This window comes from Poecilia formosa, unplaced genomic scaffold, assembly GCF_000485575.1.
Source record: "Poecilia formosa unplaced genomic scaffold, Poecilia_formosa-5.1.2 Scaffold45, whole genome shotgun sequence".
Taxonomy (NCBI): Eukaryota; Metazoa; Chordata; class Actinopteri; order Cyprinodontiformes; family Poeciliidae; genus Poecilia; species Poecilia formosa.
Window position 1 is genome coordinate 1,181,268 of NW_006799984.1, and position 26,859 is coordinate 1,208,126.

Below are 26,859 nucleotides of genomic sequence, written 5' to 3' on the forward strand. Positions count from 1 at the left end.
AGCTAATATTAGCTGGTATCTCGCCGATGGACATAAATACAGTAAAGTAATACTCTAATCACAATAATATGTCCATCTTACTTGTGAAATGTTGTCTGTGGAGCCCTCACATCAATAATCCATAGATCCGAACAATATCCCTCAGTGCTGAGGCATCTTCTGCTGTTTTGATTGAGCAAAGTAGGAGGGTATACCGCTCCAAGATGGCCGCCGTATTTCCTGCGCCGGAGCGGCCAATGCGGGGTCTACACCACGCACACCTAAACCGATCAGGGCGCAGCGGCTCGGCACTTAGGGGCGGGGACGGACCACTGTCAGTCTCTTACCTTATTTGGAAATGGGACCATTGCACTCCGGAAGTGAAGGGGGCGCTATTTCCTATATTATCTGCGTTCTCCCGTTTAAATTTTCTTTTGAAATCTGTGATGTAGCTTCATCTGTAGGAAGGAGTTTTACTCTCAGCATGTATTTCACCGTCTCTTTTTTATTTACTTCAGCGCAGCTCACAGCTTTTACCAAATTCCATAGCTTGTACTTCTAAATCTGCTTCTTAGTTGCATCTTTTCGAGCCTGCTACTGCCTCTAGTGGCGTGGGGGTGGTAACACAACTAATATAATTATGTCACTAAACGAGAATACCACAAAATTGTATTATTTACTATTTATTTCGCCATTTCTGGCAATGTGAAAGATAAATTATCTTTTAAAATACCATATTTTTCTTCAGGATGTAGAGCTAATTAGGTGACATAAACAACACCTTTATACATTATAAATAACATCTCTCCATCACTTATGAGAGGAAGAAAAGAAATAAGACATGAAAAACAACATCATCAACAACAATAAAAATACCATATACAAAATACACATAAGAAATTTAATTGAGCAAAAGTCAATAACAAACAAATTAATAATTAGGTTCACAGACAAATAACCAGGATTGTTAAACAAGCAATAATCCACATTTTTGTTTTGTTGGTAGAGTCCTATATATAGGAAAAAATATAATTAAACTATTTAGTCTTCCAAGGTGGAAATTTTTCTTTGACTCTAAAACAATAAAATAAAACTAATTAATAGAATCATAATATCAACAATTTGTGCATCAAGTAAACACTTAGTATGCTACAGGTAAATGTTATCATTTAATTTGGCTAAGAATAATTATTGCACTGTCATTGAATGACTTCTAATAGATGTTCTATATTTACCAGAGGAACACAATAACGCCTTTATGAGCTCAAACTGACAAAAAAAAAAGGATGGGTACTCTAAACAGTTTAGACAGAGTTGTTATTGGTTTCACCACTATTTACTTACTATTTTTCCAAGTATTCTTAAAAGATTGTCTGTTTGTCTGCAGCTCATGTTACCAAACCAGCTGAGGAGATGAAAAGCTAAAGCCCTCAACAGTTAAAACTTGAGATGACTTAAAACTTAAGTTAAATTTTTAAGTTTTAACATTTTAACTCATTGTTAAAATGCTAACATTACTTAACTAGAGGTAATATTAGCTAATGTTTCCTCTAACTAACTAGAGGTTTTGCACGAGTTGCACTTGTTAGGTAACCCCAAGATCACAGGGTCTTCTTAAAAGATAGAGTGACGTTTCTTAAAAATGTAGCCAGTGTTTTCAGCAAAATTGAGCTGACTGTCCAGGAATGATCCAAGATATTTAAAATTTGCCAGTTTCAACAGGTTGGCCAATGAGTGAAACGGCAACCACTTTCAGGTCTTGTTTTTGTCATTTAATTAGCTCTACTTCCTTAAGGCAATTAAAAGGTATGGTGTTTGTAAAGGACTTTATCTTTTGCGGTTCCAGTTATGCGAGAATTAATAATAAATAATAAAGACTTTGGTATTCTGATTTAGTAATGTATTTATATTAGTTGTGCTACCACCACCACACCACTAGAGGCAGTAGCAGGCCCGAAAAGATGTGAAAAAGGAGCAGATTTAGAAGTACACAGAAAGCAAGGGAAATTGTTAAAAACTGTGAGCTGCGCTGAAGTAAATAAAAGAGAGAAGTTCAAATACATGCTGAGAGAGAAACTCCTTCCTAAGGATGAAGCTATATCACAGATCTCAAAAGAAAATTAAAACGGGAGACCGCGGATAAAATAGGAAATAGCGTCCCCTTCACTTCCGGAGTGCAATGGTCCCATTTCCAAATAAGGTATGAGACTGTCATTGGTCTGTCCCCGCCCCTTTCTGTTTGTTGCAGCGAGGTCCTTCTCCAGAATTTGGTAAAAACTGAGCTTTGCTGAAGTAATTAAAGACACAAGTTCTGCAGCAAGTGATGGCAAAGCGGGGCGTCATCACGACTTTATTCAGCCTGTCTTTACCTCCACGGCAGAGGCTCCGCCGAACCCCTGAGACCTACTCATCAAACCTCTGGGGTTCGATCGAACCCAGGTTAAGAACCACTGCTCTACAGTGTCTACATAGTGTTATGTTATCATCCCACAAATAGAAACTAGAAAAGCAGATGTTTCCAGGAAAGCACAAGCCAACTTCATGGTTAATTTTCTAACCACTAAATACAAGTTCCTCTGATTATGTCTCAGTCTTGTTCTGTCATTTTTGGATTTAGTGATGTTGGGTTTTGTTGGGGGATTTGGAAATCCTTGTGTCTGCCTGTTTGGTTGCAGTTTTCCCCTTCAACCTAACCACACTGTAACACCTTGAGACCAATCCAGGACCCCGAGGCCCCGGAGGACGACCCAGAGAGTGAGATGAGCCCCCGGTTACACGCCAGCACAGCATACACCCGACAGTTGTGAGAACCGGAGGGGGGTCAGAGCATGGAGATGTTGGAGAGACCAAGAGTGAGTGTGTTTATTTAAGTTTTTCTTCTCCTGACTCAGACAGAGAGCAGACTACAGAGGATAATGAGAAACAGATCTTTGGTGGAGAGAAAGAGGAGGGAGGGGAAAAGAGACGACAGAGACTTGGTCAAGGGGGAGAACAAAAATCAAGACAAAGTAAAAAAAGAAAATGGGGAGGAGAGGGAAGAGTGACAGCCAAAAAAAGGGGGGTTGTTGCGTTCATCGCCACAGGAAATATGCCCTCTTATGTTCACTAACTGACAGTTAACACTGCAGCCCTGGTGGCCATGCAGCTGGTCTACAAATGGAGGTATGAGAGACTTTAAGCAGCTCCCCGTGCCTCCTGGTCATGATTAGAATAACAATCATTCTGCTTTTAACCCAAATATCTGGAAAAACTTCCAATTCTGACGCAAAATTTAGCCGCCAAATGGAAAAGAGCAGCTATGATGATGGGAAAAAACCGGATTACTAGACTGTATGAAGAGAATGTGAAGTAAATGTGACAGAAAGAAAACCCAGAAGGAGGCAGAGGAGGGAGGCTGGAGGTTGGGCAGGGGGGATTCATGACTGACACATACAGAGTCCTATGGGGAATGAGCAACGGAGCAGCCGGGGCTGGGAAACCCACCCAAAGGCAATTAAGGGTAAAGGACGACAAAAATATTTGATGAACTTTTTTCTTCTCTCTCTGCCTCAAACGGGACAGAGGAAGGAGTCGTGGGATCTCGATGGAACTGGGATTAAAGACCGATGCTTACTGGGAGTTTTGCTGATTTTTCTTTAAGGATGATTTAAAGCTAACCGCGAAGCATCCGGTTGGATAAACTTGCAAATAAAGCGAGAAGAAGCAGCAGAAACTTTTTTTTTTTTTGGAGGGGGCCCGAAGCAAAACCCCGAAGAAGAAGAAGAGAAAGAAAAAGAAGGGGGGATGGATAGTTTTTGCGCAATGACGCGCTGATGGGAGAAAGCTAAAACTTCTTGGAAAACCTCTGGGAAAGTTTTTTTTAATTACTATTATTTTGTTTTCGTGGCGCCCTTTAAGGAGTCGCAGGAGACTGAGATCGGATCTCTGGGTCCTGATCCGGAGGACGATGGGGGCCGCGCCGGGCTCGGGCTGGGAGGAGGGCGAGTTCGAGTTCAAGCTGGTGTTTGAGGAGGACCCGCCTCAGCGGCAGATCCAGGGGCCGTCCCCGGCGCGCACAGCCGAGCCGGAGAGCTCCGTCGGCGGGGAAGAGGAAAGTGATGGCGCCCTGTTGCGGCTGGACTCCAGCAACCTCGGTTAGAGTCATAATTTCAGTTCAGGCTGCAGATAAAGAAGCTGGAACCTTTCTTAATGCATGGGAACGTTTATGCATGTTTGTGTAGTTGCATGATCCACGGTAATGACGGCCTCCATCCATATGCATCCGCTAATGTGGTGTGTGTTTGTGTTTCAGGCTGCATGCGTGCCTGTTTCCCTGGGTGAATTCTCACAACGGCTTTGTTTTTTGGTTTGGTATGCATCTGCGTGCATATCTCGCCGTTTCCCTGTTTGTTGTGCGCATTTGCGCGCGTGTGCATGTGTTTGGACATGTGTGCGTGCGGCCCCAGACTCAATGTGTTTCTAATCAGCTGTGCGTGTGAGCAAAGTTAACAGCTGCCATCTGGGAAGGAACCTCAACCTCTGTGTGTACTGAGCGCACCTCCCTTCTTTCGCTCGGCCTCCATCTCCCTCTCATTTTTAACCGCAAAACTCTCACAAACACGCATCGTATCCAATCGTTTGTTTCACGCCCACACTGGCATTTAGTTGGATTACCAAACCCCAGGCATGAATGTGCAACTGCAGGAGAAGTTCAGGAGAGATGCACCAAGCTAGGAGATCAGATTCAGCTGATTTTTGCTTCTATTTTTCTTCGACCTGCCACTTATCGAAGAATAAACTTTTCTCTTCTTTATATTAAATGACATTCTAGGTCATAAATGCACAAAAATCACCGTTTTTCACTTTTATTTTCAGTTGGAGGCACACTTTGATGCATGCATAAATGTTTAAGTGTAACACCTTTGTGTTAGGTTAAGTTTCACCATTTTTGCATGCTATAAGCAGAAGAAAGGAGACAATGCTCTGAAATGTAAAGCTTTTTCACTTTTGAAGGCAAATATACAAAGTACTAATATTCTTTCAAATTGTTAACCCAAAGGTCTTTAGAGGAGAGGAAGAGAAGGACAATAGAAATATAATTTATTGTCTCACATTGGGGAAATTTAGGTATAACAGCTGCAAAGTGACAGGCAATTGAGGCATGTATGTTCACACAAAAGTAAAGGTATAAAAATATAAAACAATTTAGCTTAATATACTGTACAGTATTTTTATAACATAAAATATTGCAAAGTTATGAAAAATGGCATTCTCCAATCCAAGGAATGAGCAACTGGGTAGGAAAATTGTTTTTGTTTTTTTTTAATTTGTAAAAATATGCATGTATATTTGTGAATGAAAACAACAACAGAGTATCAACAATATGTGAAAATGAAACAACAGAGATGAGCAAATACCAGCAGGAATGTTGTTTAAATTGAGTAAAACTGTATAAATATCAGCAGGATGTTGGTAGCAGTGATAGAGTCTAACATCTTCTGGGAGGAAGGATCTACGATAACGCTCTTTTGTCCACTAAGGATGCAGCAGTTTTTCACTAAAGAAGCTCTCCAGTTCAGCAACAGCTTCTCACATGGAGTGGGACACATTGTCAAAAAAATAATCTTATTAATAAAAAATATAACCCCGATTTATTGAGCCCGCTGTATTCCTAATTCAACTCAAACTACGTCTGCTGAAAATGGAGCAACTGAATTATTTTAACCCTAAGTATTTTCCAAAACAGACCCAAAAGCCAAAACATTAATGATAAAAATGATTCACTGACAAAAGATCAGAAACCTGCCTGTTTTGTTTTAAGGTACACTGTTAAAAATGGCAGTGGAATTTACTCAAAAACTATGTAAAATCACAACAGAAAAATTGTAAAGTAGAAAACAAATGTTTTATTTCACAGAAACCTTTGTAACAAAATGTTTTTGTTGTTTTTACAGCAATTATATATGAGCATAATAAAATTTAGTTGGTTAAAATTACAAATGTGGTAAAAACTGAAAAATATTCAGGTAGTAGAAAAACTACAGTTTTATTAATTGTTTTTGAAAAAATGGAACTTATAAATAATGTAAAATTAACATTAAAATTGTTGTAGACTTAAAAGTTTATTAATGTAATTCAGCTGTGGTTTAAATCACTGTAAATTAATCTACATATTATTTTATTAGTAGAGTTTGTTACTTAATATCTGTCTTTTTTACAGAAAATGCTTTTAACCACAGCTGCCAGAGTTTTCTGTAAAAACTACACTTTTTTTTACAGTGTACTCTTCTATTCTGATCAGGAAGTCACTGAAAAATCAGTTTCTCACCTTTTTTTTTTGTTTTTAGATATATCAAACAAAATCTTCAACTATTTATTTGTGTCTAAATTTGTTATGCCAGGAGTGTCCAAACCTTTTGCCATTAGGTCGGCACTTTTTTTTTTATTATTATTATTAAAACTGAAAATATTTATTTCTGAAAACATTTCCTGTTTTTTTAATCTCTCCAATAATATTCTAAATAGATGATATTTTAAAAAAAAAAGTAAAGTAGTCTAACTGTTATAGAAATAGCATCTGGCACAGTTGCTGCATTGAATAAAAAGTAAATATTTTCCAAAACTTTTCTCGTTTTTTATTTTTTGGCAAAGGTTTGGCAGCACTTGCTAGATTTACCAAAATGTAATAAATAAAATCAGAAACATTGTTAATAAAATAAAAAAGCCTTATCTTGTACCAAAATAAATGTTTAAGAAGATTTTATTTGTCTATAAAAATCTCAAATTAATCGCTCCATTCTTGAATTGTGAAATGAGGAGCCAAACAAAATCATCCAGGGGGCCACAAATGGCCCCTTGGCCACACTTTGGGACTATTTGGGGACAGATACTCTGTGAATCTGCATGGTTGTGCATTTAGCACTGTCGTCTTGCAGGAATAAATACAGATAATTTTTTAATTAATTTGTTTATTCTTGAATTAAAAATTAATACCTTTATCAAATAAGCTTCTCTTTTATGTGTTATAGCCTTCAGAAAGCAACTTAATCAGAACCTTAAGTTGGTATAAGCCCAGAAAAAATGATTGGTTTATCTGTTGTAATTAGAGAAAATCTTCATTTAAGTTAAAAAGTTTCATGTTTTAGAGGTTTAAAGTCTTCATACTTCTTCTCTACGCATGCTAAATTTATTTAAACTTCTCATAAGGAAGCCATATTTAATCATTTACTGATGCCACATTTTTTTATACTTCTGTTCAATTTTAAATTAAGCATCAGTGCTATTTCCCATAATCAGTTTCTTTAGCAACATTAACCGAAGATGCAGACATCTTGAAATAAAACATCGATCTATTAAGAAAACAGATGCGTACTTGTGGGTAGCAGTACAAGAAATCTTTAATTCAAGACCTCAGCATGTTTATTCCTCCTGCCAATAAATTTTAACAAGTGAATTCACACTTCAAAGACAAATTTATTTCACATATGGAGCGAAGTCCCTTAGATGTTGGGAATGAAACAGGAATGAAAGGTTTGTGGTTCATACGTTACTTTATCCTCTCGACGCATCTGTTCAACATACAGGATGCAAACTAACGTCAAACAAAAATGAGCTGCTGCACAATTAAACGTGACAATTTAAGGGGAATTTACAGCAACAACATGGAGCTTTTACTGGATTATTATTTTAACATTATATTTTATTATACTATACCATTTCCTTTTGGTATGTTTGATGTCACTCAGCAGCAGATGCAAATTCAGACAAAACTTCTGCAAAACTGCAGAAACCAAAATATCTGACTTCAAAAGGTAAATATGAAAATGCAAAATCTAAATTATTTATATCTTCTATTTGGATTGTGATGGATAATCTGGAGGAATTGAGATTATTGTTTCAGGTAGTACCAAATCTCTTTTGGACACTAGAGATGGAAATAACATTTTATTTCAAATGTTTAAGTTTGGAGTCATAATCACTGAGCAGATAAATTTGTTATCGATGCACCAATCAAACTGATAACCATTTCCATTTTTGAGCTCTAATCTGCTGGTTTAAGTGTTAATTTATTCAATTTTTCTTAAGGACTGTTACACATAAAACAGAAACATGTTTTTTTAACAGAGGTATGTAGTTTATATGTAGTTTTGTACGACGTTATGCATCGAATCATATTCCTTTAACACTGATGTGACTTTCAATATACATAAAAAACTGAATCAAAGGACTTTAGTAGACTTTGATGCTCTAGAAATGCATCTTATTATTAGAATATTTACTCTCTATTTGCTGGAGTTGCACTGATCATCACCAAGTTCCAATTTTTGCTGTTTCTGATTGTTTTCTTCTTTGCTGTAGATTATAACATATAAAAATGTGATGCAGATTGTTTTTGGACAGAGGAAATAGTTTTGAATCTATCTCTAAAATAAACAGTGATATGTTTATCCCCATGAAGACATATGAATCTAACAGAAAAGAAGAGTGCATCAAGTACTTGATGTATTTTCTGTATTTTAAAGATAGAAAATGATGTCATTTCTTAGTTTTTTGGTACTTTTGGTACCAAAAAACTAAGAAATTTGTTACTGATACCAAATATCATTACCAATCGGTATCAGCCAGTTTTGTTCCCTTGTTTTGGTACATCTCTATCTATTTTATCTTTTAGTTCATATTCTTGTTCAGGGTTTGGTGCCACACATAAATACCAATGTGAGAATGAGTGAAGCAAATGGAAATGTGAGAGAAGTGATGGAGGAGAAATCGGCCTGTTCTGATCTCCAGTTGACTGATTGGTGCATCTCCATCAATTATTTCTCAAACTTCAAACTTTTATTTGTTTACCTTCTCCTTTTATGACATTTTACATCTAAAACTTGATTTCTAAAAAGCTCTCACTGCGTTTTTGTTAATGCCACAGTCTTCCGCATATTAGGGGTTCATTGCACAAATCCTGGCCTATGATTTCTAAATATCTCATACTTTGTGATCTCTCAAGGGGGCTGTAACTCTCAGGTTGGGGGTATACATTGCTTTAAAAAAATCAGTTATTAAGATCTTTTGTACTTTAGAATAGCTTTTTTACTATGTTCAATAAGTGTTAGGTAAGCTTTCGAGGCTCATAAACTTTACTGGTCTGCACACACACATACGCCCAGATCTAAAACAAAAAGTTGCCTCAGTACAGCAGCTTTAATCACTTGGAAATATTTCTTTTGCCAGGAAACATTTGAAGAGATTTTTTTTTTAAAACCCTAACTCGTAATTTGCTGGCGGTTTCAGTTGTGTGTCCACGTTGCCCAAAATTTGCCTGCATGGCTCACCGCCATCATTGCACAACAATGATCAGATGGAGCCTCGCTCATTACAGAAAAACCGCTGCGATGCTCCGTGTGGGAGACGGGAATTACGTGTGGCCCCACGCGGCTGTGGCCTTGTTTGGGTGGCTGTTTGAAATGAAACTGAAAAAACTTTTGGTGATTACATGCATAAGAAAATGTCTTTTAGTGCCGGTTATAAAAACTAGCACCTTGGTATGCAGCTGTTAATGAGGAACGGATGAGTTCATTATCATTTTGGTCGTGACGCCATTTTTTTCATGCTCAAAAAGACTATTTTTAATAGAAAGTATAACTTGGACCTTTAACCCCTCCAAAAAATCTATAGTAGCTCTTAAAATTGCACACATTCCCACTGAAGTGTTTGGTTTTATTATATAAAAAATTCCCTTCTCACCCTCCGCGGGTGGTCTCTCTCATCCTCTGAGCTCGGGTCCTCTACCAGAGGCCTGGGAGCTTGAGGGTTCCTCCAGTATCTTGGCTGGGCCTAGAACTGCTTCTGGACTGAGATGTTTGATGTTGTTCCTGGGATCTGTTTGAGCCACTGCTCCAGTTTGGGGGTGACTATATATATAATATATACTTTAGAGCTTTTTCTACACCTATTATACCTTAAAATGCTTTAATGCGAAAAGTGGAAGCCATCTTGGCTCTACTGCAGAAGCTAACATCAACAGTTTTCCTTATTTACGCTCTTAGGGGTTCAACCAATCAGCGCCAAGGAAAAATGAATGGTGGTCCTGGATTGGCTGATTTGCAAAGTTGCAAAATCTTTGCTGGACAAATGTAAAATTGTTAACTGATCTCATATTTCACTTGATTTTGTTGACCTTTGATAACCTGGAAACATTTATTAATATGTTTAAACCGATTGCAGCACAAACAAAAAATGTTGCTGCACAAATGTAGCACAGCTGATGGACACCATATTTTGTTTGATTTTGTAAATGTGGACTGGCGAGTTGACTGTTGATAACCTCCAAACATTTAAACATTTATTAATATCTTAAATGAAATGCAGCACAAACAAAAAATTTGCAGCACAAATGTTTGATTTGAAAAAGTTGGAGGGGATAACCTCACTTCATCACATTCTGTTACTGTTTTCATATTTTCACTCACCTCAATAAAAACACAGAATTACATCCCCACATCATGATGGCACCACCACCATGTTTTCTTGTGGGTTTTGGTGTTTTGTTGGTGATGTTCTGTGTTGTTTTTGGGTCAAATATACCTTTTGGATTTGTGGCCCAAAATTAAAGTTTGGTTTCACCAAAACACATTGTTTAATAAAGTTGTAATCTTTGTAATCTGGCCTGAATGTTTTCTTTGAAAGAAAAAGCTTTTTATTTACTGCTGTACTTCAGGAAACAGACATTTATGAAACACAATCAGTTCATTTGTATCCTCAGATCAAAAGGATCTTGTTAAGAAAATGCATCAATCAAGATGAAATATCCAGTATTTCATCTTGGTTGACTTTTCCTGAGCATCTAGCAAATGAAAGGCCATAACGATGCACAAAGTACGTAGCTAAAAGAAATGGGTCAAGGTTCGTAAACCCACATACAGTTCATGTCCGAATAATAACATAAAACACTTTTAAAAATGTTTATTGAAAGTAAAATATTATTGCAGTGTTTCTTTTAAAAAGCTAGCTTAATTTTTTCTTTTTAAAAAAATAACCTCTCAGCACAAACCACAAGTTTGAAAAACTCATTTTGACCTGGCGATTGTTTGTTTTATGTCATTATACTGAGGTTTATTTCACCAGATGGTGGTTCAATTAGAAAGGTCTAGGTAGTCGTTTATCTGTCTTTGAATAACTTATAAGATCATGTTGTTCTCATAAAAACTGCTGTAAAATCAAAAATAGCTGGAATGAACCCCACTTGAATGTTACAGGCTAATTTTCTTAATCCATAAAAACAATAAAAGGATTAAGTGACCTGTTATCACAGGACAATCAGCTGCATTATTTTAATAAAAAAATAAATCCAGCCTATGATATTGATATAATCGTAATAAAACAGGCTAAGCAGTTTAGTCCACTGCTTTTGTTGGCTTGCTTTAAAAAGCCCCAGTGGGTGTGTTTTCCATACGGCAACAATTACTGCAAATTGAGGGAAACTAATGTGTAATAAATGATAAAGGCATGTTCATGTAGAAAAATGAATCTTAATTATATCAGTAATTTTGTTTACAAGAGTTTGATTGAAATTTAATGTGTCCTTTTTTAAATAATCTCAAACCAAAACAACAGAAGTAAACCAGCACAAATATACAGACTGAGGTTTTGAGGAAAAAATAGAGGATACATATATAACAAAAGTTCACAGACTAAATTGAGTTTTATTCCCAGTGAAAACTAAAAAAAATGTCTGTAAACATGTGGAGGGCTATAAGTGACAAAATTTATTAATTGTTAAATAATTAATCGAATTTACCATTAAATAAATAAATGTTTGATACATTTAATACACAATAAATTCATTAAATATGCCAATAAATCACTAAATGCAAACATATAATTAAAGTCAAGGGACGAGGCTAACACTCTTCAACTCCGTTAGCCTAGCTTGATTCTTTGAAAATCATGGCGGATCTTTGGAAAACTTTTACTATTAGCAACAACGTAGCAGCAGGAAACTGTCTCCCAGACTATGTAGCGGAAAGAAGTTGAAGAATCGATTGTAAATCTGGTGGGGTTTAACTATAAGAATAAGCCCCGCCCACGGCCCCGCACCTCTGAATTAATGGACAAGAACAAGACCCATGAAATAATTAAATATGTATTTAATTATTTTTCTGCACCAGTTACCAAAAGTTTCCATTTTAATGATTTAATAACATCTAAAAAATTATAATTGTCTATTAAATTATTTTAACAATTAATTAGACATTTATGTATCTAATGGTACATTTAAATACTGATTTAAGGATGCATTTATTTATTTTTGTCACTTTTGGTCCTCCAAACCATATTTTTTCCCATATATTCAGCCTCACAGTTCATTTTTTTCAATCACTCATTCAGGAACAGATACCCACATTCAGAGCCGGCCCAAGGCGTATGCGAGATAAGCAGCTGCTTAGGGCCCTAACACCACTTGGGGGCTCCCAAGAGCATTGTTTGATTTAATTTTGCAGTGTTTGCATGTTTTGTTCATTTTACACATCTGTTCCAAATTTTAAAAACAAAAGACATTAAACTTGTTTACTGTAAATTCAGTGTTACTTTTAAATAGTTAAATTTATATGCCACACTTAAATATCACTTTGTATTTCAAACTGCAAATTAATTAGAGCGTCTTTACTTTAGGGTGAAAATAAAAGGTCATAATAACACCGGTATGTGGTAAGCTAATTACAAATGACACTAATAAAAGTAGGTATATGATGAAGTATCTGGTGTTGACATGTTGGTAAGAGTGGCCCCCAAATCAAGATCTGCTCAGGGCCTCATAAAGGTTTTGGCCAGCCCTGATCACATTTATTTAATTTTGTCCCTTTTGGTCTTCCAAGCCACATTTTTTCCTTATATTCAACCTCACAGCTCTTTTTTTTTTCATTCATTCAGGTACGGACAACCACTTAGCCACTGCTCATGCAGGACACTCAATCAACATCCCCAGCCCGCCACCCTCGTCCAATCAGAGGGCAGGGATGCATTCGCCGCCTCCCCGACGGGCCGCAGTCAGAGAGTTCAGCGGCACCTATGAGAGCCTGCCGGCCCGCTCTGTTCAGGTGAGACGAAGACAGTTCATGACTCACTAAACTAAACTTTTTAACTGGTTTGCTTTCCTTAGGGCTCCACACTCTGTTTATAGTGTTTAAGATTTTTGTCTAACTTTTATTGAGATTTATAGCTGAGAATAGGAAACTAAGGCTAAAAATTACACAATCTCTTCAAAAATAGACAATTCCAGATTGGAAAAACGTTGCTTGGTATGATGAGTTCATAAATCAGCAGATTTTAGGGTCAAATGTCACCGTACACCTTGAAAGCATGACTCCACCCCAAAATTTATCCAAGCACTTAAAAAAAATTTTAAAAAATACATCAAATCGTTTTTTGGTAATAAGTTGATTGTTGGTGTCTGGAAAATGAGTCGTTTCAAAAACTTCCCAGTTATCTGGCAACCCAAGCGGAACTTTAGCCCAGTTACTTAGCAACCAAAGCAGAGTTCCAGCATGTTTGGTCAGCTGGTTTTCCAGCAGCCATATGCTGTACAATGGCTGCTGGAAAAGACGAGTGTTTTATCGTTGACTTACCTTCTAGAAACCACTTGCTGCATTCTTGTTGGTTGCGCTGGAGGCTCTACTTCTGTTTTTCAAACATGTAATTGCACATCTGCTTGCAGTCGTTTTCTTGTACGATTGTAAATGTTGAGTAGCCAGCAGCAGCTTATTTGGATTTAAAGTGACAAGAGGCCCTAAAGCAACTCAAAATAGGCATAACTGATCAGTGAATGCTGTCTAGCTTTATTCTTAATTTATGTGACTTTTTAAAAAATATATATTGAAGGGAGTTTATAGGGGAACACATTTCATTGGCCAGTTTTCTTTATCTAAGCAGTTATTTCAGTTTTCAATGCATTAAGAGCAGAAATATTCTAAAATATGTACTGTTACATAGTATCATGCCTCTGCCATCATTGCTTACATACGCACTCCCTCTCTCTCTCTCTCACTCACACACACACACACACACACACACACACACAGTTAATAATGTTCATTCATTAAAACACAATATTTTCTGTCTTTTTATTTTCTGTGTCTTTTCACTCATGTAATGTACTGTACCATGTATTTTGAACTCTGATGTAAATTAAATTTATTTCAAAAACAAACACTTATATATTTTTACATTCGTCCAGGTGTCGGAGTCCTGTGTGGTTGAGTGCCCCAGCATTCAGATCACCACCATTTCCCCGGAGGATGACCCGGCGCCGCCCGTCCCCAGCTACTGGGACCTGGGCAGCGGCGGCGGCGGCTGGGATAGGGAGCGCCTTTACCTCCCCCTCCTGGACCCTTTCTCCTACCGTGACCGGTTCCCCGGCTCCCTCAGCCCCAGCCCCGCCTCCAGCCCGTCGTCCCGCGGCTGGCTCAGCCCCGCATCCAGCTGCGACTCCCTGCTGGTGGAGGAAGAGGAGCTCAACGAGGGCAATGTCGGTTTCGGACTCTCCCCGTCCTCCAGGCCCACTTCCCCAGGAGGAAAGAAGCGCAGGAACTCTCCTCTGGCGTCTCCCTGCATCTCACGGAGGAGCAGCTACTCAGAGGACCTGCAGGGATGCAACCTGGAGGGCGGAGAGTCCGCCTCGCAGTCGCAGGTGCTGCCTGGCAGCTGTGAACTCAACATCCCGCAGAAAACCAGGAAGACGTCCCTGGAGCAGGTGGAAGTTCGGTTGTTTTATGAGAAAACAATTAGCTGTATTTCCATTAGCCATAAAATTGTGCAAATTGAAAGTATGAAAATAAATTTGCTTTATGCAAACATGTCAATTTCGAAATAACATGTTTTGTACTAAAACGGTTTTGCTCTAAAAATATAGAAAAAAAGAGGAATAAAGTTTCACCAAAAAAAGTCAGAAATTTTTCTTTAGATCAATCTTACACATTTTTTTCAAGCTCAGGGAAGCTTGAAAAGTCAAAAATTTCCCTGAAAAAAATCTGAAATTAATCTCAAACTTTTTTGAGAAAAGTATCAAAAGTTGAACATTTTTCACTTTTAAAGCTCAGAAATTTCCTGTTTTTCTTTGAGAGAATTTCTGAGGTTGATCTAAAAATGTCTAATTTTTTCTAGCAAATTTTTGATTTTTCAAATTCAGACTTCCTTGTTTTTTCTAGTAATTTTCTGAGATTAATCTCAAAATTTCTGAGCTTTTTGGCAGAAATTCACTCCTCCCTTAATTTCCTTCCTAAACACAGTGGTCCTAATATGCCACAGTAAGCAACTGGGTTTCCATTTAATGATCAATTGCACAAATTACAACAGAAACACGCCAATTAAAAAACAAAAAAAACTCCCTGTGAGTTTTAAAAGTCAAGAAATTTGCTAGAAAAAATTCTGAAATATTTGTGGCTCAAACTCTGATTGGCTGGTAAATGAAGAGAGCTGAAATATGAATTTATCTCATGTCACTGTAAATCCTGCCCTTATTTTTAATGACGTATTGTGTAAACAAACTTAATCGTGTTTGATTTTAATTTATTTAATGGAAACACCATAATTGCTTTTTTACATTAGCAGAATATAAACCAAGATATTTGTAGTGTAAATGCAGCCAATAAGAGCAGCTGTTAAACAGAGACGTGTTTCGCTGCAGTTGTCTCCCAGAGAAGTGGACCAGGAACCGGGTCTGGGCCGAAGCTCCCCCTGTCCGCTGCCGGAGACCCAGCAGCCCAGGAGAGAGCCACCGTCTCTGGGAATGGACTACCTCCCAGTTCCCCCTGCCCTGGCCTGGGGCAGAACCAGAGCCAGCGCCCACAGTCCTCTCTTCAGGCAGGAACACATTTTATATAAAAACCAGAGTGAGGGGTTCTGATGTCCTCTGTTCAAACTGAAAAACAACCAAAAGACACTTGAGAAGTGTGCCCACCCTGTATCAGCGTAGAGTTTCCAGAATTATTAAAATCTGATCTCAAATAGTCAAAATCAAACCATAAATTCTGCGCCGCTGCCCTGGAAAGGTCTCCAGTCCATCAGAGGGCAAGAAAGAAACAAACAATCATGTACACGTTCTCACTCTTAAAGCTGCAGTACGCAAGTTTTATAGGTGCACAGATTGCAGATTTCTGCCCGATCTCTTAAAAACCTCACTTGAAGATTCAGATTTTTGGCCAATAGCATTTTTTTTTGTCTGAAATGATGCTAAATGACCTGGTGGGCCAGTCTGTCAGTCAAACCTCTCAACNACCTGGTGGGCCAGTCTGTCAGTCAAACCTCTCAACCTTTTACTTAACAACTACTTACATTTACTCACTTGCATTTACTTGAGTAACTTTTTGGGAAAAAAATTACTTTTAGGAGTATTTTTACAACACTGTACTTTTTACTTTTTTTACTTGAGTAACTTTTTGGGAAAAATTTACTTCGACTCTTACTTGAGTAAAATTTCTGGATTTTCTACCCACTGAGTGAAAAATAAACATGTTTTAGCCAAAAATTCACCAGACACGGACACACATGTGCAGTTTTTGTTAAAGTTTCAGAAGTTTTTTATTGAAAGAAACTAATTTGGAAATAAAGTTGTTTTGCCTGATTTTATTTATTTTGTTACTGATATGAATTATTGTCATTTTTGTCCTTAAAATACCAAGATTTCCACTTAACTTTACATTTTGGTCCATCTGTTTATGTTATTTTTAAGTATTAAGTGATTGATAATTTGATCTCACTACTTGAGTAGACGTTTTTACCAAAACCAAAAATTTCTTGGATGTCTACTTTTTACTTTTACTTGAGTAAAAATATGTTAAAGTATGTAATCAGTGCACCCCTAGTAACTTTTATTTTAAAAAAAAGTGCGACAGTTCAAGACAAAAGATTGAGCTCCTGTGCATTCTCCCAGTACTCCCAGTTCTAACTGCAGATGTACACCACTCAGTCAGAAACAACCAGTGCTAATTTAAATCTTTTTAGTAGCTTTATATCTCACACTGGGTGCTGTTATCTATGTTTTTCTCAGCTGTAAAACATTAATCTTCTGTCCTTTAGGTCTAATGCTTTGCCTCCACTTGACTGGCCGCTCCCGTCCCAGTTTGACCAGTTTGAGCTGCGCATCGAGGTGCAACCCCGGCCACACCATCGAGCCCATTACGAGACGGAGGGCAGCAGAGGCGCCGTCAAAGCCGCACCAACTGGACATCCTGTTGTCAAGGTGCGACCGACGTTTCTCACTCTGCAGGAAATACATCTAACTGGGATTTTACTCCAGATTTGTTTTATTTAAACCAGAAGGGTCCAAACGAAAGTTCAAAGAACTCAAGTAATTTTCTTCTATTAAATGCAGAAATTCATGTGGCTTTTATTATTTTATCTGCTCAAATAATAAAGTAATTATTTACCTTAATAAAGTAAATAGTTAAATTAACTTTAAATTTCATATATAATTTATTAAAATTAGTTTACTTTATTAGATCTTATAAAGTACGTTTAATAAATTTACTTTATTAAATGTGATAAATTATATTTATCTTATGTACATTTATTTACTTTAAATAAAAGACATTTGAATATTTAAAAAGGTCTTTAGATGCAAAAAACTTACGTTTTAGCATCTAAAATTTTGTTTATATTTTTTAGAATTTAAAAATATATTTTTATATATTCATATTTTTTATAAATTGCAAAAAATAGTTGTTGTTTTTTTAAGATTCAAAAATCTATTTTTCATCTAAATAGTCGACTTTTTATTGTCTAGAATCTTTTTTTTTTTACATTTTTCATATTTTCAGATCACCCCCCCCCAAAATACCAGCAAATCAAATTTTTGCATCTAAAAAAAGGTTTTTAAGATGCAAATCATAAAAAATAGTCTGAGTTTGTAATCCTATAATTATACAAAATAATAATTAATTCAAACTTTAGACTTTGAGTGAATAAGAAACTTATTTATTACCAAACATTTCCTTCTTGTAAATTTAGGATTTTATTTGCCACCAAAATTTGTAAATTAAAATAAATGAAAAATCATTATATTTCCTTCAAACTGTGGCAGGGGGCCACACAGAATTATCCAGAGGACCGTAAATGGCCCCCGTGCCGCACTTTGGCCACCCCCTTAAGCAGAACTTAAATTTTTTCCGGTGTTTTTGTGATAATGAAGCAAAGTCACATGTGTGTCTCCTGCTGCTCTCGTCACAGTGTGGTTTGTTTCTGTGTCCAGCTGTGCGGATACGTAGAGAGGAAGCCGCTGTCGCTGCAGGTCTTCGTCGGGACGGCTGACGACCGCTCGATCAGGCCTCATCCTTTCTACCAGATACACAGGTACAGACCAGCGTCAGCGTAGTTAACTACAACCAAACAAATGACTAAAACTGAAATAAACATTTTTTATTAGCAGAAATAAACAAAAACAGTGTTTGATGGAGAAAAACTATAACTAACTGGAACTATATCATGTATTTATAAAACTAACACATACTGAAGTTATATTATGTTTTATGAATCCATGTATTAGATGTGAAATAGATTCCCCCACCCCCAGACTAGAAGTTTATAACACCACTGAAGCTGGGAGAAAACGGCAAATACAATTTGTTGTTCAACAATAATTAAATCTATTTTTTGAAAATGGTATTCATTAACACAATCACAATAATTAATAAAAATGAACAAAGGTATGAAAAACTATAACTAATAAAAACTAAGCTAAGCCTAAACAATAAAACTATATTCAACTACTAAAAACTAGCAAACGCACTCTAAAAACTAACTGAGTTTGACAAACAAAGAGTCACAATGAAATGAAACTAAACTATGATGAAAAACCCAAAACTATCTTAACCCTGGTGCAGAGAGAACAAATTTATCTCCATGCTTCTTTTTCAATTAATTAAATCTAAACCTCCTCACAAGATGCATCATCTGACTGCAGCTTTAAATGCAGCGTAACGAATCGCTTTCTGCCGCCAGGAAATATCTCCTTCCATTTTCTCTCAGCTCTAAATACAAACATCAGACTAAAAAATAAAATAATAAAAAATATCAGGATGAATTCAGGACATCACAGCTACTATTCAAGCTCATTTGAGATTTTTTTAAAACGTCTAAGTAGGACAAGCACTGGTTGTTTTTAATAACAGTATACTTACTGTTTAGTTGGATTACAAATATTTAGAAAGCCAGAATAAACATGTGAACAGTAATGAAGTACCTGAGGCTTTGCTGCAGAAATAATTTAATTTATGATCATTTATGGATCCAGGCGTTAAAGTGATGAAGAAGAAATTTACTTTTTAACGAATATGTGATACTACACGTTTACGTCACATTTTATCTGACTTTTATGTCATGGACGTCAGACATCTGTCATAATTCTGGTGCATGTTAGTCTAGAAATGTTACAGGAAAATATACATTCAACTACAATGAAAGATTAACTTATTTTATATGTCTTTAAAAGGTATTTTGGTCTAATTTCTAGTGAAAATATATTAGTAGATTTGGAAAAAGACAAAACTAACTTACAAGTAACTTTTCAGCAAGATAAAGGAGCTTGTTTTAAGTCAATTAATCTTTAATATTGATGAAAAACGTCTTGTTCCAATGGCAAATAATTTCACTTTTATCAAGACATTTTGACTATGTTATAGGTTAAATAATCTGCCAGTGGAATCAGCACTAATTGACTTAAAATGAGCTCCTATATCATTATGAAAAGTTACTTGGAAGTTAGTTTTGTCTTATTTCAAGTGTACTAAGATATTTGCACTAGGAACTAGACCAAAAATACTTGGTAAAATATGTATTTTAGCAGTGATGTCATTTAGTTTAAAGGCAATTCTACCAAAGACTAAATAAGATTCATGTAAACTTCTGAATTTACAGCTTTTGTTTGATCATGGGTTCTACTTTGCGAGATGTTTAAGACAAATTTTTGGAAATTTCACTGGCAGATTATAACATGAGAAAATTGCCTTGTTATAAGTGAAATAATTTGTCTATGAAACTAGTATGTTTTTAAATAATAAATATTAAGGAATTATTGACTTCAAACAAGCTCTTTTATCTTGCTGAAAAGTTATTTGTAAGTTAGTTTTGTTTTATTTCAAGCGAAATAACATATTTGTGCTAAAAACAAGACCAAAAATGTCTTGTCTCTTAAAATGTTGTGTTTTTGCAGTGATTTTCCCCCTCTAACATGTAAAAAAAGAGTATTTTCATTTGTTTTTTTGATATTTGTCAAATGAATGTTCAAAGGGAAACAGATAATTGAAATATCTTGGGTAAGGTGATGTACCCGACATTCTTTGGAGTTTTTGGACTCTTAATTTTAAATGTTTCTCATTGTGTAGGGTGACCGGGAAGATGGTCGGAACCGCCAGCCATGAAAGCGTCCAGGCAGGCACCAAACTGTTGGACATCCCGCTCAACCCAGAGAACAACATGACCGCCCTGTGAGTACGAATTGAAGCGTTTAAATCTGGTTTGTGTTGCTGTTTCAAATCTTTTAGCCCACTTCATGTTGTCAGGCAGGTTATGTTTAAGATTTCTTTATTCTTCATGTCTGTCAGCAGTGGTGCACATCGACAACTAAAAAGTTAGTTGCTCAAACCCAAAAGCACTAATAATTAGCATTAGTTATGCTAAAGCTAAAGTGCTTTTCCAGTATGGTATTTAGCAGAAGCTAAAGCTAATACCCAACTCACCAACTGTTACAACAGTATATTCCCCTAAACAGGATAAAATCTGTTATTGCATGTCTACCTGCACAGAAAGTGATTCTTTGGAACAGATTTTTCACTTCTGGTTTCAGTTTTTAGTTGTTGAGTTTTGCTAACTGTTGCTAATTTTGCCTAACTGAACACAGGAGCAGGCCTTCGGTCAGAGAGCATATCGGTAGATTTTAAACTGTTTACTACATCTTTAATACAGAATAAATGTCTGCAATGCACCACAAGTGGACAATGTCAGGAGAAGAGAAGGAACTACAGTACTGCGTACAACCACTTCAAAATAAGAGCATGAATATGAACATCTAACTACTTAACCAAAACTTCAACACAGATGCTGAACTTTATTCAAATGAAAGCTTCTAAAACAGCCATGTACAGTATCACTTCAGAGTTTAGGGGAAAAAAACAGTTACATAGGGGAACTAAGTGCGTTAAGTGTTTTCACGGTTAGCTAAGGCGCTAGATGAAAAATTAGCTACGGTATTAGCATATTAGCTGAAGCGTGCCCACCACTATCTGTCAGAAACCAAGCCCAGATGAAAAACTGAAATTAAGCTAAGCTTTTCAAATGAAATCTGGTTAATCAAAGCTAATTTATTGTTTAATAAGGGTGCAATTACTTTTCCATGTAGGGCTAAGTTGTTTTGGACAGACTTTTCTTCTCACTTCAAATTTAAAACTGCATTTAGCTTCTGAGACTTAAAAAAATATTTATATCTGCCTTGATTTGCTCAAATTTAGCAAAATTTTAGTGCCTGATTTTTGTGTTACTGCTCAACATTTAGACTTAATCTGCTGCTTCTGAGTTTTTTTAACTTATATCTTTCTCTAAAGAGTACAGTCAAAGAATATTTCTGCATTTCTGTTAAGATATTCCAAAACCTCAATTGTCCACATTTGAAGAAAGATGATTGTAAAAGTTTAAATCCTATTTTTCCTCTTATGTCTGAATTTCCTTACCTATAAAAGAAGTTAAAATTGTCTTTTTTAAATTTCTTTGTTTTATTTTTTCAATTTATGTGAAGATGCTGTCAAGATATTTTTATCGTGATGAAAATAAACATAAGATCGTTTATGAAGGATTGAAGTTTCTTCTACTTCAGAAAACATTTAACAACTTTGTTTTTCAGCATCGACTGCGCTGGAATTCTGAAACTGAGAAACTCCGACATCGAGCTGCGAAAAGGCGAAACGGACGTCGGGAGGAAAAACACTCGCGTGCGTCTGGTGTTTCGTACTCACCTCCCTGTAGCGCCCCCTGTGGGCCCTCCTGGGCGCGTCCTGGCTCTGCAGGTCGCCTCTTTGCCTATTGAATGCTGTAAGACGCTGCACAAAATTCAACTGAATTTAAAACTTTGTTGTAATTCAACAAGAGGCCAACGTTTGTCCGTTTGCCGCTTCAGCTCAGCGGTCGGCCCAGGAGCTTCCTGTCATCGAGTCCGTCAGCGTCACGTCCTGCTCGGTGGAGGGAGGCGAGGAGCTGCTGCTGAGCGGTACCAACTTCCTGCCGATCTCCAGAGTCCTCTTCATGGAGAGAGGCACCGGTATGAGTTTGACACCAACCCAAAATTACGTAGAGTCAGAAAACATTATGAAATAAAATTAAATAAATAAGCAAATACACCCTGGCCTATTTTGTACACAGTCAAATGTTAAGCTAGCCTTAAATAAGGTAATCACATAACTTAAATTTTTGTCGTGGCTGGACTATTTAATCTCAAATATTCAATGTAGATTTTTTTTCTTGCCGGACTTTTCTGTCAGGCAAAAGTTTCAGTCGCACCCAGACATCTTCATTACGTTCTGCGACTCAAGCTTATTGAGGCTACCGCTAATTAGCTGCTAATCCTTAGCTAGCTGGCTAGGTGTAGATTATCACTTTGCACACCTCTGTTGCTATCCTGTACGATGCTACGTGCAATTTGAGCTAAAAAGCTTGGCACTTCAGCTATACAAAATATGCTATTTTCCTTTCTTTCTTTCCTTTTTTCTTTTTTTTTTCTTTTATTGTAAAGCAGGTGTTCAATTTAATTTATAGTGGTTATAGAAATATCTTTAAAAGTGTTTGTGAAACCTGCAGAAGCCCTGAAATCATTTATTTAAAGTTCTCAATAATTATAATTTCTGCAATTATTGTATATTCCTCATCATTCAGGATTTGATGTCACTCAATCTGAATGTGACACTTGGTGTTTGATCTCATTGGTAGATATATCTGGATATCAATATGCATAGTAATGATGCAATGCTACTTTATGTTTCTGAAAAAATCAATCTTAGTTTTTGGTTTTTTAATTAAATAATAACTGGAGGGAATATAACTTTCGACAAACCATTTAAAAGTACTCCTACTTCTGCTATGAAGTAGGAGTACTTCATAGCAGTACTCCTACTCCTTCATAGCAGTACTCCTACTCCATAGCAGTACTCCTACTCCTAAAAGTAGGAGTTTAAAAGTACTCCTACTTCTGCTATGAAGTTATTTTTTAGATGTCTATTATTATATTTTGGATTTATTACAATTGTACTATTGTTTACATTTATATTTGTAAGAACCCCTCAAAAACGAGATGCTACATTTAAAAGTTTATCCATGAAACAAATATAAAAAAAAACAATATTCTTTACCTTTGGCATTAAAGCATATTTTTCTGTGAATTTATGATCCCAAAAATGTGGATTTAATATTTTATTCTAAAGACAGACTAAAATTATTACTTGCTGTATTTGTTGATGTTGAGTACAGATATACTCAGTGAGATGTTTATTGGATTAAAAATCTTTATGTTTCAGGCCTCTAAGTTATTTTTGTTGTTTTTTCATCAATCCCAAGCTTTTTTAATTAAATGTATTTTACCAAATATAAAGTTTCTCTTTGCTCTGGCACATCAGATGGGAAACTACAGTGGGAGGAGGAGGCGCATGTTGACCGGGACAACAGCAACGAGGTAATTTTACGACTCTCATTCAGTTTAAATGTCTGTTGATGATCCATCCAGGGAATACTTTTATATTTATGTCGTTATAGATTTGAATATAAGCAACAGAAATGTGGATACATTAAATAAAAGACAATCTGATACCATCAGGTTTGCCATCTTGATTGCTAGCTTGCAACATTTTGTGGAAAAATAGCAGACTGGGTGGTGAACTTAGGACTTTCTTGCTTCAAGGCAGCAATGCCACCTCTTTACACCACTTTGCAGTGCATAAATAGTGATAAATTGACCCAGTAATTATTGCAATAAATGATAATATTGTTGTTTTGTGATTATTTTCAAATAGTATATTGATAATGGCTTTATAATGCAAGTTCCAGACCAATAATCTTTAGTTTTGTGACAAAAACACTGGAACTGGAAAATATTTTATATATCCAAATTAAAAAATCGACAACCAAAACAATAAATAAAATGAAAATAGAAACCAAATACAATCATAACCAGATTGATTATAATGTCTGTATAAACAAAATTCCCCTAAAAATAATAATCGTCAGTATGAAAATTGTTGTGCTATTATTTGTGGTTTACATGGTATATCATCAAACTTCTGACTTTTGGGTGTTTTGGTGGTTTTTAATATGAATTACCTTGAGAGAATTTGGACAAAGCTTAAAAGTGTCTCCAAAACATTTTTAATAAAACACTAACACGATTTGTGTGCATTATTTCTAATAAAGTGCAAGAAACTTTAATTTGAGAACTAATAAATAAATAAATAATGAGGTCGAATTGAGAAACTACAATGCAAAAATAAATTAAAATATCAAGAGGGAATCTGACACTAAAGCATTGATCTGATACTGATACTGATCTGGTATCGATATTATTGGTAATCTGTGTCGATCTGCCCACATTTTGCAGAAAATCCACACCACATGTCACTTTTAAAAGCGAGTGTAAATGCATTCTTTACTGGTTCAGTTCTTCATGTGTCCATACTGGCTTTTAGCAGCAAATTTGTGTCTGAAACAATAGTTTAACTATTAAGCAGTAGGTAGAAAAGCATGAAATCAGATCCATAAAACTAAATCACAGCACAGCCTCAGTGGTTGAGACTCTGCCAACATGGAGTCTAATGTGCCAGATTAGCCTGTTAAAATCGTTCTTTTGTTTGCTGAAAGTGCCACATCTGTAGGAACTAAATGGATAAAAAAGGCAAAACTATTAACAAAATGTTGTTTAAAAATTAGTCACTCGCATTTCAGTCCATTCTTTTCCCTCTAATGGAAATGTACCAAGAAGACAGAAAGGATGTGCTTATGTCCAAAAATGTTTATACTTTTATGATATTTAGTTAGTTTTTAATTATAGACACTCAAGATTGATTTATATATTTGTATAGATACACTTAACTCCAGTTTATTCAGTGTGTGTAACTATCTGTTTTCAGGTATATACATACATGCATACACAGCTGAAACCAGATATTTACATACACTGAATAAACTGAAGGTAAGTATATACAAATGTAGGTCAACTTTTGAATTTGTGGAAACTTTCAAGAAAATATCTCTGAAAAAAATTCTCAAAAAATTTTAAAATTAGCAAATAGAAATAACTTTGGTAATTCTAAATAAGCTGAAATAAAAAAAAGTTTGGTTTAATTTAATTTCAGACAGCAAGAAAAAAATGTGTCTGTGTCTTTTTATGTAGCGAATGTAAATATCTGGTTTCAACTGTCTTCAGGCTTTAATCTTACACTTTAAAACTTTCATTCAATATGTTTAAGGTTTATTCTCTGTATTAGTTATATATTTGAACAGCGTATCATAATGCGTAGCTACATATGTGTGTATTTGTTGCTGCAGTGTTTGCTGTGTGTGAGGGTTCCTGCCTACAGCGACCTTTCTGTCAGTCGACCCGTGTCCGTCAGTCTGTACGTCTCCAACGGGAAGAGGAAGCGCAGCAGCACGCACTGCTTCAAGTACCTTCCTGGTGAGCGTCTCGCGGCTTTATTACCTCATTGTAACTTCACTAACGCTCCATTAATTAAGTAGAGACGCACTGACCGATATTCATATCGGTGACAATATGTCCGATCAATAAGGGCCGATCTATTCAGTCTAATTCCACGCTTTGTCCTCCTTTTTGTGTTACATTTAGAATTCGTAATTGCATTTGAGTGAAGGTTCGTTGCAGTTTGTTTTTTCAGTCTCGGTTTATTTATTATTTATCTTACATTGGCTGTTATACTCCTAATTACACTGTCAGCTGTTTTTTTCTGCTGTACAATGGCTGCTGGAATAGATAAGTGTTTGTTTTTCACTTTATATGCAGAAACCACTTATTGTATTATTGTTGGTTGTCCAGAATGCCCCACTTCTGCTTTTCAAAGATGTATGGTTGTGTAATTGTGTATCTGTTTGCATCCATTTTCACATGCAAGTCTAAATTTTGAGTTGGTGGGCGTGGCCAGCAGTTTATTTCAATTTAAAGTGACAGGAACCCCTAAAACAGCTCAAAATAGGCAGAAATTACCAATCTAAAATCTCGTTATCTAAGAATTAGTTTGTGGATAAAATGTGATGAACATCTTTTGTATGGACAGAGGCCTTTACAGAGACTTATTTTCAAGTCTGGACAAGTGAGAAAAACTGAAAATTTTGTATGGGAAAAAAGTCTGAGTGTTCATATTTAGTTTTCTAAGATGGAAAAATCTAGTTTTCGACTTTTTTACTTGATGATCTTTATTTTAAGTCATATCAAAACTTTATTTTTTTCTCCATCTGATGAATCTTGTTTGTTCTTAAGTCGCACTCACTCAAACATCACGCCACTTCCTTTCTGGCCTCCAGATCCTTTTACATCTACTTGAATCAATTGATCAATTGATCAATTGATTAGAAAAATCTGTTTTAAATTTAGAATGAACCAGCCCAGATATCTCCAATTGTTAAAAATGTTTCCTGATTTAAATTTGTCCAGATGCTGGCAGGAAATGTCTGGAGTTTTAAAGTGGGATATTTGTAGGAACGCTGCCTTCTGCTTAATGTGTGCTGGCAAGACGGAATTAGGTCTTTTTCTATGGTTGATTTACTTTGTTAAAAGTTCTTGGAATATTAAAATGTATTTTAAAAGTTGCTGCAGGAATGGTTAGGAGTGCAAAGTAATGCTAATTTAATAACAATAATAATAATAATAATAAT

The 26,859-nt window shown here is 36.0% G+C and overlaps 1 protein-coding gene and 1 long non-coding RNA gene across 2 annotated transcripts in view; one reads left to right on the plus strand and one right to left on the minus strand.

Annotated features, from left to right (window-relative positions):
• Positions 1-2,391: 2,391 nt before the first annotated feature.
• nfatc4 (nuclear factor of activated T cells 4) overlaps positions 2,392-26,859 on the plus strand; it is a 27,959-nt gene continuing 3,491 nt past the window's right edge. The window contains exons 1-12 of the mRNA XM_007551998.2: positions 2,392-2,831; positions 3,877-4,112; positions 12,883-13,049; positions 14,186-14,701; positions 15,635-15,810; positions 17,026-17,188; positions 18,197-18,297; positions 20,328-20,429; positions 21,839-22,026; positions 22,112-22,252; positions 23,601-23,656; positions 25,522-25,648. Of these exons, the coding sequence (XP_007552060.1) occupies positions 3,926-4,112; positions 12,883-13,049; positions 14,186-14,701; positions 15,635-15,810; positions 17,026-17,188; positions 18,197-18,297; positions 20,328-20,429; positions 21,839-22,026; positions 22,112-22,252; positions 23,601-23,656; positions 25,522-25,648 (1,924 nt within the window). The 5' untranslated portion in view covers positions 2,392-2,831; positions 3,877-3,925. The remainder of the gene's footprint in view (positions 2,832-3,876; positions 4,113-12,882; positions 13,050-14,185; positions 14,702-15,634; positions 15,811-17,025; positions 17,189-18,196; positions 18,298-20,327; positions 20,430-21,838; positions 22,027-22,111; positions 22,253-23,600; positions 23,657-25,521; positions 25,649-26,859) is intronic.
• LOC107836222 (uncharacterized) overlaps positions 13,532-26,859 on the minus strand; it is a 14,600-nt gene continuing 1,272 nt past the window's right edge. Inside the window, exon 2 of the long non-coding RNA XR_001662084.1 lies at positions 13,532-13,577. This is a non-coding gene — a long non-coding RNA (uncharacterized LOC107836222). The remainder of the gene's footprint in view (positions 13,578-26,859) is intronic.